General features: G+C 27.3%; 1 protein-coding gene across 2 annotated transcripts in view; it reads left to right on the plus strand.

Annotated features, from left to right (window-relative positions):
• The first annotated feature begins 252 nt into the window (after nucleotides 1-252).
• LOC111035784 (tetratricopeptide repeat protein 39B-like) overlaps nucleotides 253-16,594 on the plus strand; it is a 54,692-nt gene continuing 38,350 nt past the window's right edge. Inside the window, exons 1-2 of one of the 2 annotated variants that reach the window (XM_022317559.1) lie at nucleotides 253-360; nucleotides 9,321-9,349. Coding sequence is in view for 1 of the 2 variants with exons in the window: in XM_022317558.1 (XP_022173250.1) it covers nucleotides 9,005-9,034; nucleotides 9,321-9,349 (59 nt within the window). In the remaining variant the exon portion in view is untranslated. Of the gene's footprint in view, nucleotides 361-8,664; nucleotides 9,035-9,320; nucleotides 9,350-16,594 lie in introns of those variants that run through there. The other variant, XM_022317558.1, reaches the window with a different exon arrangement.

Here is a 16,594-nt window from a genome sequence, read left to right on the forward strand (position 1 = left end):
CCTAAAGTTTATTGTTGGTTGCCTATATAATTTATTCATTGCGCCTTAAAAAAATATGCTCAGTCTTATCGTTGACCATACTTCCTATTCCTTATACCATATTATGGCAATGCGGGCATGCGGAGGAGATACGCCGTAACTCGAAGTGTAGCCTGTAGCTAGTATACTATAATATAGATGATAGAATACTGTGGATTTCCCTATGCTATCACTCTATCAAACTTAGATTAATTGTATAGTTCAAATAGATCATAAATTATTTTTACCATTACGTTTCAATGATTTTATAAGACAGTCGTGTTACTGGGTGTTAGTTGGTGTTCGGTGACAGAAACAACGAACAAAGTCCTAGTTACTTCGGTAAGTAGTTTTACAATTACTTTGCATTCAAATAAGAGAACATTAAATTGTGATTCGAATTATTTATTTTATATATACACTTAAATAGCCAGTAATAAAAGTAAATATTTATGCAATTTGTACCACCAATAATAATTTAATTATATTTACTATTCAATTATTTATAAATTAACGTAACTTTGGTTTTATTAAAAATTAATAGTAAGTTAAAAAGTTAAAATTAACTTAACTTTTACTTGTTAACTCGTTTACGCCGAGGCTTGGAAATATTAGAATTAAACAATTTAATATCAAAAATAATGGCTAAACATTTTCCATTACATCCCCACTAAGTATTATATGTAATTATTTAAGTTTTAAACATACAAATATTATTTAATTCTAATTTAGGTTGCTACATATTTTTTATAGGTGACTTTATTATTAAACATTTTTTCTGAAATAAATATATTTATAGTAAAATTATGTTTTGCTTATCTTTATTGTTATCATAGTTCAATCAATTATTAATTTGCTATTGCTGGGTTGCATGAGCAAACACTAAATACTTAACGAATCAATAGTGAGCTAATGATTATTTAAACTTGATTAGTAGCCCATGATTATTTTTTTATTGTATACAAATAAACAGTAAAATGTTTAGAAAGTCGGATTACAAACATAACAAGGCCTCCTAAAAAATTGTATCCACGGTCCTCAATGGTCGTAGTTCTGCCACTGATAATACGGATATTTTCTTATTTCTTCACCCACTCGCCCTCAAAGATAACAATAAATCGCTGTTTTATAAGTCTAGCTTAGGTAGATGCCTACATATATTAATGAAATACTAGAACATGCGTAATTTACAGAAAACCCATTTTATTTAAAATATTATATCGAATAGTACATAATACATAATATATACATACAATATATACATAATACATAATACATGGGTAACTTTATAATATAATATACCTATTATACCCGCTTGCAGAGTACAGACCTTTTAAAATGAAATTCAAATTCAAATAATAGTTTTCATTGTGATTCAAATTCAAATAAATATTTTTCACAGTGGTTCAAATTAAAATACATTTTAATAAAATATGTCAGTGTATCATGATGTGTTATTTGAAGATAACGATTCCGCAACTATGCCTATTGAAAACAAATCAGTGGAATTCGATCTACAAGATTTTAAATGTATCTACCTCGCCATTGAGCAGGTCATTGTTATGGATATGTGTTAAATTTGAAATCAATTAAAAATTGTTGCATAATAATGTGTTGTCTCTATTCATAAGTATACCTATTTCATAAATTATATTAATTATTTAAAATAATATCATGTCTTGAAAATACTTATATACATTTGGGCCTTTTTGTTCCTTCAATACCGCAATCAATGGAGAAGTTGTTCAACATTTTGAAGGCTCTTTTTGGTTTTTACTTTGCCTATATTCGATTAGGTACCTACAGAACAACATTTTAACGACTGAGAGTTCAAGATAAGGTAAATAATGGTTAGGTTTCCAGTTTAGTCGTGTTCGCGTAACCGTGTAAACGATACTTTGCCTGACTGGTAAATTCATGTTATTGACCAATAGAACAGATACCACAGGTTACCGTTATCCAAGTTGAAATATTCCAAATCCATCGACTCTTAGATACAGTGCTTATCAATACCCCGTGTAAATAACTGTGACCAATAGCATACATCATAATTATTAATAACTATACTAAACCCAGATTACTAGAAGCACGAATAACGACGAGCGACGTATACGCAAACACTTCTTATTGAACGCGGTGTTAGTGGAACAGCTTAATTATTATGGTCCATTTCACTTAATAGTGTAGACTTGTATATACGCAATGCACAGTTATTCTAAAATGTATTATGATACAAATTATCAAAATCAAAAATTAAATTTCATTAAAGTGTCCGTTGCTCAGAGTGTCACGTATTTAGAGGTTTCTGTTTTCCTGTGAGACAAATACCTAAATGAAAATGTCCTCGTTCCCAATAAAAACGACCACTATTTGGAGGTGTCCGCTAATGAGCACCTCGCTCATTAGGGGAGGTTCCACAATATCAAGTGAAAATTACAAGTTTCTACGGTAATTCTTTTTTGAGCTACAACAAAAAAAACAAAATCGTAAAAAACCGGTGTGTAAAATATATTCTTGATTTTCCTTAATTTTTTTTTTTTTGTTTTTCCTGATTATTTTGTAAATTACTAGCGATATTTTTTACTTTTGACTTATAGATATAGTAAAAACGTACTTACGAAGGTAAGGTACGAACTATTGATCAAAATTTCTTACAGAAGCCAAAATGAAACATTTCACACTATTTGCTGCCCTGAAAAGCATGAATAATTTTTATTAAGGAAACCATCAGGGGGATATATTGTTTTCAGGCTCGCACTCATCTAAAATCAATTGATGTTTAAACGAATGATTCGTTTTATGCATAATATTTTACAGCTTATTTTAACCTATAAATTATATATTTTAATAAGTTTTTTACAATATGTTAAAACATTTTGCAAAATTAATTAAAACAGATTTTATGGTAATTCCCATATAAGCTATTGAGTCAATTATTGTGTTTGTGTTTGGATTTGTATAAGGTAGAAGCGGCAAGGAAGTGTGTGAATTTGCCCCATGGCACAGAAAAATATGCAAAAATAATTTTCATCCTCTTGCCCCATACTGTCTGGGGTAGGTAGGTATTAAGGTTTAATTCTTGTTATATTTTAATACTTTTATCATATTTAATGTTAATAATAGCCATAAATTATTATTTTTAATGTTTACATATTATATGGAATTAACCAAGTCCCAAGAGAGCAAGGAGCATTTCCGTTGCCCTAAAAAAACCACCAAGTTTATAGGTACTTATGCATAAAAGCCATAGGGGAAGGCAAGCTGCGACATTCCCCCACTAGATTTTCTGAAATTTATTTTAAATTGAGTAGTATATACACCATAATAAATACTATAGGTAATACAACAAATCGAAATTGAGTTAGAAGAATAAAAGATCACGTTTATAAAAAATGTCAAATTAACAAAATATATTATATTGTAAATGTATGTATTATGTACTTATAAACAAACTCCATCCCCTCCCCCCCCTACACAAGTTTTTGCGGGCGCCTACGATAAAGACTTTAAGACTTTAACTTGTGTCATTATGTATGGGACAGAAATATAATTATTATTTATTTACTATTTGATTTTTATAACTGGAAGTTTTATATTGTGTAACTATAATATTAGAAATAATCAAATAAATATATTTTTTCCAATATAAAATACATACCCAAATTACCGAAATTATGGACACCAGTTGATTGGCAGATACTTACATAGTTTTAGACTATACTTTAATACTTCATCAACATTACACATGTATACTGAATATACCCACACATTAATAAATTAAACTGTTGATACATTTTAAGCTATTACCTAATAATGTATATTTTTATCAACAACTGCTTGAAATTAAATAGCCACAAACAATTTACGATATTTGTGAGTGGAAGGAATATTTTTGATTAGCAGCATGCTACAACAATAATGATAATGGTACACATAATATTATAATAATATGTGTACCATATTATGTTCTACATGTGCCTATTATGCACTTATCTCAAATTTGAAATGAGGTATATTAAAAAACTGCAGTAGGTATTACAGAACAATGGTATTTGAAGAAGTAATCGATTGTCAGAAATTTATTGCAACAAGACTTGTTTACTTGTGTAAAAAAATAAAACACTATTACTACTATACTTTAAAGCAATTATTACTATTAACCATCTGAAATTGAGTAGGTATCTTCTATCTGCACAACACGTAACAGCCAGAATAGTTAAAATAGGGATTACGGCATAGGTGTATACTTACGTCATATTTTATGCACCATAATAATATTGCATAGTCATTACTCATTATAGTCACAAAGCCAGGGTATTATGCTCAGTTACCTACATGCATTTGTACACTGTTTTATTTGGAGAGTAAATAGAGAAAATCATTTGAATCAATACCCATTTGTGTCTATAATTTTAAATTAAAAAACGCTTGATAAATACTTCGATAAAAAATACCGGAATCCTCGCTATGCTGTATAGTAGATTTCGACCTGTACCTTACGAAGTAGATGACATAATGGATGTGTTAAATTTGATTTTTATGACAGTAGTAACCCATTGTATACTTGCGAAAAACGATTTTGATCGGAGACGATATCTCAGCCAATATATTTCTATGCGTACCTTATATTATTGTTACTAATTTATTTTTTCATTGATAATACGTTTGGTTCGACTAATTTTAGATTCTGACTAGAATAAAACACCATATCTCTAAGACATTTAAGTATATACCAATGTATTTAAAATCCAACATTTTGAACTACCTAAAAAGGCGACATGACGTAGTAGTATATACGCATTCATAGATGCATTTAACACATCAGTACCTAAATACCTATAATTAATTAATTAAAACATGAAAAAATGTCGAAACCTATTCCATTCCGGTCTACAATTCGTTTACCTGCAGTCTAAATCGGTATTGACTTATAAGATAATAATAGCTATAGCAATAATATAAAATGATTATTATTTATTTATTTATCTATTTATCAATTATATATAATTCACAGAAATGTTATTAGATGTAAGTGGGTGCTACACATACTCAAATTTACAATTCATTATCGTTTATATGTGATTTATTTTTGGAAAAAATTAGTTCAACCTATTGTATAACTACAAAAAATTAGAAGTTCAATTCAAATTTTACATTTCCATCAGATACAGCAGAGGTGGTTTCCAGATTTTTTTAAACATTTTAAATAATTTATAAGAAAAATAAATCGAATGTTTGAATACAATTTTCGAATACATTCTGCACAAAAATAATTATAATAATACTATGTTATAATATAGTATAAGTACTTAGAAAAACATACATTTCTTTGAACTTAGACTTAAAAATTTATTTTTCTTCTTCTACACTAACATAAACTTATCTAGAAAACTATTTTAAATCATCATCTACAATTGATTTTATTTTTGATATTTGTTGCATAATACCTATCATTGCAAGGCCATATTTAGAATTTTGGAGCCTCGGGGCACTATTGTAAAATTCCACTTCTCTTATAAGGCCCCACCCAATGTTAAACAAATACAAATTATATATACATAAAAGTACACAAATCTAATTTATATTTTATATAAATTATATGTAATAATTAATAATAACATAATGGTAGTTGGTACAAATCATAGAATATATTATGACATTATATATAGTCACTTGCAATAAAAATGATAAGTATAAATGCTCAGACTATATTTCATTGCACTAAACATTATTATGATGGTGTCGTAGTATAATTTGTGCAACAATATTAATGACCCTAGGTTTAGGCTTCGTTGTGTATAATCAGTATTCTAAGGAATCGTTCGTCTATAAAAAATTTGAGGAAATATCACTATACTATATTAAACTTCGGATATTAAAGTTTTTGAATTAACACCTATAAATCGGCAACACTAAATTTATTTTACAAAAAAATGTATATACATAATGATGATTGATGAATCATTGAATCAATGAATATTCATAAATAAAAATGAATATTGTGTGACGGCATTAATGGCCATCATTAAAATAGTGAATACGCCACCGTTGGAAAGATGGCGCCTGTTATATCGTGGTTATAGTCTACACCTCTAACACGTATGGATGTGAAATCGTCTCCGTTCGAATAAATGCACTTAAGTCCGAAAATCCATTTAAATTGTATAAAACACATACATCAGGTTTTATTGTACTAATTAAATGTTGACAACTTATCACTACTTTATTAAGTATTAGTACAGTAAAACAAAGCTAAGGTACACTTTACCTTTGCCTTGTTTTATTTTGCAATTTTTGAATAGTTGTTTGGATTTAAAAATAATGTTATTTCGATAGGTTATTTTTTTTTAATACTGGAAATACACGCATTCACGATAGTTGGTGTCATAAATGATAAATCACAATAATAACCATTAATGTTCAAATGCCCAATGTTGGTTATGCTAAACATAGGATATTCTAAATGTACATATGTATTACATATTAAGCACAACTATTTTACTTAAATTATATTGTCTTATTATTACATAAGCTATGATGAGGTTATACTATGATACATTGATGAACTTGAACTTAAACATAGCTAATCGGTTCAAAAGTTATTAATTAAGTGGTATTTTACTTGAATTTTAATAAGTAAATATATTTTTGGTGTATATTTCTATTTCCAAAAATTAATTAAATTTTTTATGAAAGATCCGTTATCGAATTCCGTTCATTGCACTATTATTATGTCCCTCGACCACTATGCCACAGTTATCAAACGTCCAAAATTAAAAACTGAAGTATTTAATAACTGTTTAATTAGTATACATAAGTATGTGACGTGCCTTATTCTTTCATATTATAGCTGTCTCCTAAATAATATATATCTTTTACATAAAAACTCATGAAAATAAAAATAAAAATAGACAAACTCATTATACACTAAACTACTTACCTAACATAAGTGGATGAACTTTAAAATTATTTAATATCTAAAATAACATTTAAAAATTAAAGTTAAAGACAATTTATTATTAAAAAATAATTAGTATTTTGGTCTAGAAAAGAAAGTTATTTAATAAAGTTCTTCAAAACATCAAAAATATTAAGACTAATATAAGATAAGACTGTATTTTAATTATATAATTTAATGTAAAATCGCAAAAATGTACAAACTATTTTGAGTTAGAAATTCTTAAAATATTGTCTATTTATATTTAGGATTTGAAGAATTTATACAAGATTCCTCATTAGTTTTAATCCTTTAACAAAACAAAAAAGTTTGCTTCATAGTTAAAATAATTTTTATTAGGGTTTTCAATTCAAATCTTTACTGTGGATATTCACCCTTCAATTAACAATTTTCTTATTTTGTTGCAATGAGTAAAAAAAAAAAAAAAAAATAGTTGTAGATATTTGAAATGTTTAAATTATCATTTTCTATACATGGTATAGTTTTAAAAATATTTTCACTCTTTTTAAGCCATAGGTATACAAATACTTTTCAATTTTTTCTACAAATATCGATAACATAAAAATTTACTTGATCAAAAAGTTTGGAAATTTAATACGCAACGTTTTTATAAGTTGTTATAATAGCAGTTTAAAAGTACTAAAGGTATAATGTGTGAATGATTTTTTTGTAAGCATTTATATTTTGACAAAATGTATCAAAATCACAAAAATTCGCAAATTAATTTGTAATTAAAAATGTATTAAATATATAAATGCTCAATTTGTATAGCTAAGCATTGAAAATTCAAAACAAGGTTTCTATTAAGTATTTAAGTCAAAACTATAAGTAATTCATACAGTAACATAAAAACAGTTTTTAATAGTTATTTTAACTTTTAATTTCAAATTTGGACGAAATTGGATATTTAAATAAAGAATAACAATTTTATTTACTTTGTTGTAATTGAAAAATATTATTTGTGGGTACTTCAAGCTTTTTAAAGTACCTATATTATTATTTTATTGTGCTTTATACGCGCAATTTAATTTTCGAATATAATTGTTTTGGCAAAAACTAATTCAACCTTCTAGGACTTGAACTGTTCTGCGTGCAGGGACGAAATATGAAAATAATATTATCGTAATCACCGCGGTGGTAGACTGGTAGATACGTTCGCGAACACGCGTGAGTCGTCGCAGTGATAACATGCCGCCTCGGGATGGGTGTCATACGCCGCCTCCCGGACCACGATAACAGTGTTGATGATACCACAATGTACCGCAATGTTTTGATGTATTATTTTTTCTAATATAATATTTAAACAATTTAATTGACAATTGTATAATATGTTACATATTATTTATCATCCTCTGCCGCACTGCTTTCACGGCGCCTAACCAGGTCAAGGCTGTCGCGGTTTTTTAGGACCGGGATTGAGTCGTGTCATGATATACATGTACGTGTGTGGGGGGAAGGGGTTTCGATTAAAAAAAAAAAAAAACTATAAACTTACGACACAATGTTATTGTAAATATTTATAACAACATAGGCATTATTGTTGTACCACGAACGAGCGACGCGATCATCATAATATTATTATGAATAACAATAATCATAATAATAATAAATAATACGTCAGTGCGTCGGCGCGCATCGTATCATTCCGTGAGCGGAGCAGCTGCTCGCGTCGCGCCGCGTTGGTTCGCCAGTGTACATGGTACTTGGTAGTCAGACGTCAGTTGCAGTTTGCCGGGTCACGCGTACGCCTGCGCTGCTTTGTCGTCCGGTCGAACAATCGCTTTACGTTTGAATATAATATAATATTGTGCCTACGATCTACATCACGTTGATTTGTCATCGTTTTGTTTTCTACACAATACGAGCAGAGCGTCAGGTGGCATTTTCAGCGATTTCGTGGTCAAAACCCTGCACATTGTACTCCATAAATATTATATGCATCTTTTTTCCCGCCGGACGGTGACATAATAATATTATCTGCAACTTCCCGCGCCCAGCGTTTTCCCCCAACACACTCTGTCAGTCGAGATGGGTGACTGCGGCGATGGCGAGGACGAGGTAAAATATACGACCTTTGTCATTATAATATCGAACCGTCGAGATTCCGATCAAATGTCACGTCGAGATGACAAGATTGTAGGATATTAAAATCATCAAAGCGTGTTCCTATTTAATAGTATACTGTATATATATATAAATATACAAATATCATATAGCTATAGACTTAGGTTTATATTATGGTGTCTATTTTACTTATCTAATACCTATTATATACACATTAACTTATATGAACTATACTGAGATCAATAATATTAACAACAATATTCTTGTTATTGTATTGCAGTTTGAAGACGCCCTGGAGGTGATTCCGGCGTGAGTATAAAACACTAAAAATATTTTTTTACCAAAACCTACACTATATAGATATTAATGTTAATTTTAAGTGTATAAAATATTTATGTTTTCCGACCTAGTTATTTCATCATTAGACGCTGAATTTATTATTATTGTAAGTTACAATATGTAGGTAAGTATATATAGGTACATTCCTACCACCTATATCACAATACTGCTACATCTCACTGAACCATAACTACTCTTCTAGTGAATGGAATCTAAATTGTCAATAATGTAAAATGTAAATGTATAATTATTATATCCAATTAGGTAGATGTAGATGTAGATTTTTACATTATTATATTTACTTAGGTAGTATTTGGATAATGAAAAAAAAATAATAATCTTACAGTTAAACAGCTTAGGTATAAGCAAGATGTAACGAATCGATGAGTACAATTATTATAGCAATTTTATATTGTAATTATAAACAATAAATTCGATTATACTGGCAATTAATTCGTCAATAAAAAATAATTGAATAATTACATGTGATAAATTGGTAGGCCGTGAGTATAAACGTACAACAGTTGTAAGTTTATTCGTAACTGATGTATAAATAAGCACGAAAAGTAGTAAAACAAAACCAAAGTGGGAAATATTAATAATGTGACTTGTAAGTAATGTTAGGTAAGTTGACTAGTTCATTTGAAGTATAGCATAACTAATATTTTAAATTTAAATTGTTAATTTATTTCCAATTATAATTATTGTATTACCTATAATAATATTATGGTATGTTATTAAACACACGCGATGATAAGGTTGCATCACGTATGTGACAGCTGACAGAAAGATAATATACTGTTTGGAAATATCAAATATTTGCTTAATGACCAATGACGATACTAACTAACATGGTAGGTAGGTACTTAAAAAGTAAAAACTCGTGATGGTCAATGATTTTGTTATAACTGCATAAGTTTAATGTTTGAAGCCTATATAGCGTTGTACAATGGTTATATTATTTATGGTAGAGTATAAAGAAACCATACATTTAAGCTTAAGAAAGGGTCTGCAGGTGCGTAATATAGGTTCTATATGTATAAGTATAAAAACTAAAATAGGAATAGGAGTACAGATTTATGTATTAGGTACTTAAATTATAAATAGTAGGTACCTATACCTAATAAACTATTAAAATTAAAATTAATAAAAAAAAATATTTATGTATACCTGAGTCATGAGTACAATAATTACTAATTAGTTATATTATCATTGTTTCAAAATTCAATACGAGGTCGAGTCGTTCACACGTGACGCCAAAATTTCAAAAATCATTGGATGTTCTAAGGGAAAAGAATTTTTTTGCCATTAAAGAAATAGTGTGTATAGGCTTTAGTTGTCCATTCTTAATAATAGTGATATGGCCACTTACATTTGCATTACCACCATAACATTGATCACGGAAGTTTGTTATTTTTAGTTTAAATTGAGTTAGAACATTAGAATTCAAGATAAACAGTCCGAAAACTAATTAATCTGTTGTATCAAAGAAGCTTAAGACATTTCAGATACAACTAAATAGATATACATAGACTATACAAAAACATCATCCTGATATGAATGAATTGTATGTTGTTTTACACATAATAATATTATCCATCTATTTATTTTAATTTTTTTTCGAAATAATTTTTTTTTTGTATCATATTAATTATTAATAAAATTTGAACTCGTTTTTTATAGAGTGCTCACCACCCCAAACAAATTTCAATAGGTGCTCAAGCACCTTGGCACCTGTCTACATGGCGCTTATGTGTGTGATAACCCAGTACTTACAGTGATCTGGATCTATTTGTGTATTTAATTGAAATTTATTAAAAGGTAGACTAGTGGATACCGCTTTTCTTTACAGTAGTTGTCATGTATGCCATTGTTTGCACAAGAAGAACGATCCTGAACGGAGACGTTGTGTCATTCTGGAATGCTTGTATAAATAATCAAATTTCATAACTAAAAAAAATTAATAGTAACATCTCATGGCTATAAACAGCATAACTTTCTGGTAAACTTTTTCTTTGAAGTGATAAACTTGTGATACCAAAATATTTACCATGTGTGAAAAATGTTAGTATAAATGTTTGGTGAAAATTTAAGGTGTCTACTGTTACAAGTTTTTGAATTATAACAAAAGAGCAAAATTCGATGATTTAGAATTCGTTCATTTACCGCTGATTATCAAATATCGTGAACCTTTTAAATTCAAAAGCTCATAAAAAATTAATATTACTTTCTAGTAATTTTTTTTTTTTGTCGAAGATAGAAAAACTTGTGGGGAATCTTCTTTGAAGATGTTTAATGTAAGCTAAGAAAATAAAATTTTTATGAATTTCCAACTGAAAAATAATTTTCACATTTCAAGGAATTTGATTAATTTTGTCAAACTTTGAACTTTAATAATGAAAAATAATTGTGCCTATGTGAATATACATAATATTTAATATTTTTAAACTTTTATTAAAACAGCTTACTATTACTAGGTGAAAAAGTTTTTATAGACCATAATATAAAAATTATTTAAGACTTATATAGTCTTAAATAGATTATAATAGCTCAAAAAGAGTTTAAATATTTTGAAATGTTACTATATATGGAAAATGCCAATATAAATATTATGTGAACATTTCATTCCAGTAACACCCAAAAAAAATTAAAAAAAATCGAAAATTCCCATTTTCCCCTCATTTTGTTTTTGTTTTCTTGACGCTTTTGAAAACTACTGGAAATTGTCTATATATCGACCACCCGAATGCACCAACTAGATTCACTTTTCGAAATCGGAGATGTATATTAAACTTCGAAAAAAATGGAAAATTATTGCAGGTTGCATTTAACTTTGACAATTTGAGTATGTATATTGTAACCAAGAGCCAGAATAAGATTTAATTATATAATTTATATAAATCGCATTGTTTGCAGTTTTGTTTTGTATTTTTTTTATAACCTTCCACATTTAAATTGTTTTATTATATATATACTGACATAGTTATATATTTTGGTTTTTAAAGTACATTTAGATCAGAGCAATAGTAATAAGTAATAGCTAATAAGTATCGAACGAAATTGTAATAATGTATAATCAATGGTAATATAAGCAATATAGGTATATGCGTTTATGCCATTCGATTAAAAAGTCACAGAGTATAATAGCTCTAATTTTCCGAAATATTATAATTCCATGATAACCTAATCACGATCTAGCGAGATTGATAAGACTATTCAGTTAATAAATATTCATTATTAATACAATCATTTAAGAACGATAATTACGATTTAGAAATTAGATGATGTACGAAATGATTATTTTATAATATTAATTTTTGAGAGTATAATTATAGCGTTTGTAAAGTAGTACTTAAGATTTGTAATGAAAAGTAATACATGATTGAACGCGATGCACTTATCCAAAATTTAAAATGGCCAATTTGTAAATCTGGATTTTAGAAAATATTTATTGTAAAAACATTTAACTAAACTGTGTGTTTTAGTTTTTAATTGTTTTTAACGTAATAAGTAACAAATTTAAAAAAATATATTTAGATTACAACAAGTACTTACTCAAAATTATTTTTAAATTTTTTTCAAAATGTTAATACTTTTTAAATTTGAAATGTTCCTTATGCGTGGATCACACGATTTAATGAAAATTGTATAAAATTACACAACTTAAATAAATGTTTTTAAAATCAAAATTATTCTAAAAATTAGATTTACAAATTGGCCATTTTGAACTTTTCAAATATATTTCAATCAAATTTAAAATTTAAAATGTTCAGTATTAAATAATAAAAAAATAAAATGTTATACAATACGTGTGGAGTAAAAGTCAATAAATTATATAAGAACATCAAATAAAAAATGTAAAACATTGATGAGAACCAAAGTTATTTTATTTGTCACATCTTCCTGTACATACATTTTCATATGTATATTTTTTGTTAAAGCCCAAACTCAAACTTTGTTTATAATATACATCCTAAAATTATAGTTTAAAAATAAATTTGTTATTGTTTCTTTTAACTAAATGTACTATAATGAATAATGGATCATTTGACAATGATATAATATAAAATAATGAAATAAAAACAATCGCTTTCATTTAATAAGTAATACTACTCCAAAGCCATGAAGTTGTTATAAAAAGTACTTCAAATTATACTCTCAAGTATTTTATTGAAATTGGACAAATATTTATATATTCCAGAAATTACCTATATTTTTCAGAATTAGTACTCATGGATGGTGTAATCATGTCCTTTATCTACATTTTTTTTACATAATATTTAAATTAAAATAAAAATATTTTTAATAATCATATTATATTATGTATATTATTCTTAATTCCTAGCATTACCGGAGAAGTGTCACTAATGAGTCATCCAGATACTTGTAATGGCACACCAAATATAGGTTAGGTACACATTTGGTTTATTTTAATTTAAACAATTGTAAATTTTATTATTTATTTATTTTTCAATAAAAAAAAATACACAATAATCATTACTTATGTAGTGCTATTCAAAAATTACAATTATTATTTTTGAAGTTTTTTTTTTAAATTTCAAGTACATATACGATTAATATAATATACATTTTAACCCCTTATTTATATAAACATAGATTTTAATTTTTAATATTGGTAAGCTCGCACAATTGTCATGTTATTTACTATATACATTTAACTTTTTTTCAAGTGACATTTGTTGTTTTGTATGTTTCATCTTGTATTCTAGTATGAAATTAGTCCACAAGTATTCTGCCAAGTAAATGACCTTTTTGAATATCATCAGAGTATATATATTTTACAATCCACTTTAAAGGCAACGTTATTTTCTCTCAAAAATAACCTTTCATTTAGGTATCTATAGCTTTTTTTCAATGACAATATTTTACTATATTTAAGTGCTTATGCCGATGCCTTATGCTAATGCCTATGCTTCACTTTATTCCTATCACAAAAATACGAATCCATTTATAACCTAACACAATATAAATGTAACATACAAACAATTGCATCAATGGCAAATGCATCTAGGTTTTTATAATTCATATTAGGCACCTTCAATCGCCATTATTTATCAGTGTAACAATCATTGAAACAAACCAAAAAAATTGTTCAAAAAAAAAAGAAATATTAATATAGTATAAAGTAACGTAGGTATAAACGTATACAGATATTTACAAATAAATGCATCTTAGTATTGTATCATGAGGCAAGACAAAAAAAAATGACTCTTAATAGCCACTTATGCCACGAACTAAGGTTTAAGAAGATGTAGGTACTACTATACTAGAATATCTTAGTTTGTGACTTCTACTTAGAATGTTTGAGGACATTAGCCTGAATAAAATATGCTGTGCCACAAATATTGGCACTCAGTGTAGGTATACAGTTTTAAAATGTAATTTATAGGTACCCATTATAACCAGGACAGTGAGAACCCTAAGAATATTTGTTTTCCTAGATGGCTAGGCTTTGGGTACTATTACAATTTAAAATACATTATCTTGTCTACAGTCCCTTGATCAGCGTAGAAATATTGCTCATTTACACCATACTAGGATATTCTATGTATTTTTGAGACAACAGATCATTCTCATCGAACAATTTTTTTATTTCGTTGTAATTCAAAAACAAATATTTGTGGATACTTGAAATGCTTACTTAATGTTTATAGGTACTTACATTTTCTATATTATACAGTTTATTTTTCAAAATGATTTTACACTTTCCAAGCTATTTATTGACATTTTCTATTATTTTTACTGTACCATTTTTTTTCTCTTGGTCAAAAATGTTGAAATTTTTATATAAGATTTCTCATAAGTTTTACTATAGTAATTAAAAAAACGAGTTAGTGGATGTCGCTCTGCTGTACACTAGGTGTCTAGAAGGTCGCTATAATGGATGGTATTAAATTTGAATTAAATGATATAATATCATTGTATAAGAAAAACGATCTTGAGCGAAGATGGTATGTCAGTGAAGCTTTAAAAATATTATACATACTTACGTAAAATCGGGCTGTTGGAACCGAATTTTAACAAAATGACTGAAATCGGTATTTTCGGTGTTAATATGTATTTTTTCTAAATTTGAACTTAAAATAACTATAAAAAAAAACTATGTTTGTGTTTATTTTTAGATTTTTGTTCATATAATTAACTACTTACGTAGAACCATGTTTAAAATTTTCAATCCTTAGCTAAAGAAATTGAACATTTAATACGTTTTTAACTACAAAATCATTCTATAATTTTTAGTTTGAGAAATGTTGTCAAAATTTGAACTTTAAATGATTATAAAACAAAAATGTGTGGATGTACTTTAAATATTTTTCAACTAATATTGTAGCAATATATCAGGAGCCATCATTTTCACGCTTCTGACAAAACAAATACAATTTTATTGACATTTATGGGAAAAAAATAAACAAAAAAAATGAAAATTGAAAATGTCTGTCAACAGCTTAACACAAGTCAAAATATCTTGTAAATTGTTTCAAGTATATGAATTGATGAAATAAACATAATAAGGTGTTAATTTCAAATGTCTACAGTTATTCGTTTTTGAATAACTACAAAATAAGAAAATCACTACATGAGAAATGGAGCAAATATCCAGTGTCGTAATAATGTCAACTTTAAGCCCTCATAAAAATTTAATTTGACTTTCCGGGAAAAATTTGGTTTATGATAAAGGTAGACAAACTTATGAGGAATCTCGTTTTAAAATTTTAAATGTTAGATATAAAATTAAATTTTTTTATAAATTTCTAACTTAAAATAATGTGCGAATTTTGGCGATTTGTAAGAATTTTGTCAAATTTTAATTTCAGGCACCCTAAAAAATTTGTTGTAGATTGACGGTCAACTTTCTTTTTTTAATTTCCACTAACAACAACTTACGAGGAATCATAAAATTTTATTATATATTACATTTTCAAGTTATCTGACTGAGCGAAACATTTTTTATCGACACTAGTTTAAAAAGACAAATAACGGTCGAAAATTTCATACGCCTATAAATTGGTCAACACGAGTCAAAAATATTTTTAAAATTCTAACACAAACATTCAGTGAAATTTCATTTATCTATGGTCATTTTCACTAAAAGCCAAAATTGATTTTTTCAAAAACTGGTTTTGCATAAAAATTACCATTTTTCCTAAATTTATTTTTGTTTTTACTGTCCGTTTGAAAACTATTGGAAATTTT

Source organism: Myzus persicae, unplaced genomic scaffold (genome assembly GCF_001856785.1).
Source record: "Myzus persicae strain clone G006 unplaced genomic scaffold, MPER_G0061.0, whole genome shotgun sequence".
NCBI lineage: Eukaryota > Metazoa > Arthropoda > Insecta > Hemiptera > Aphididae > Myzus > Myzus persicae.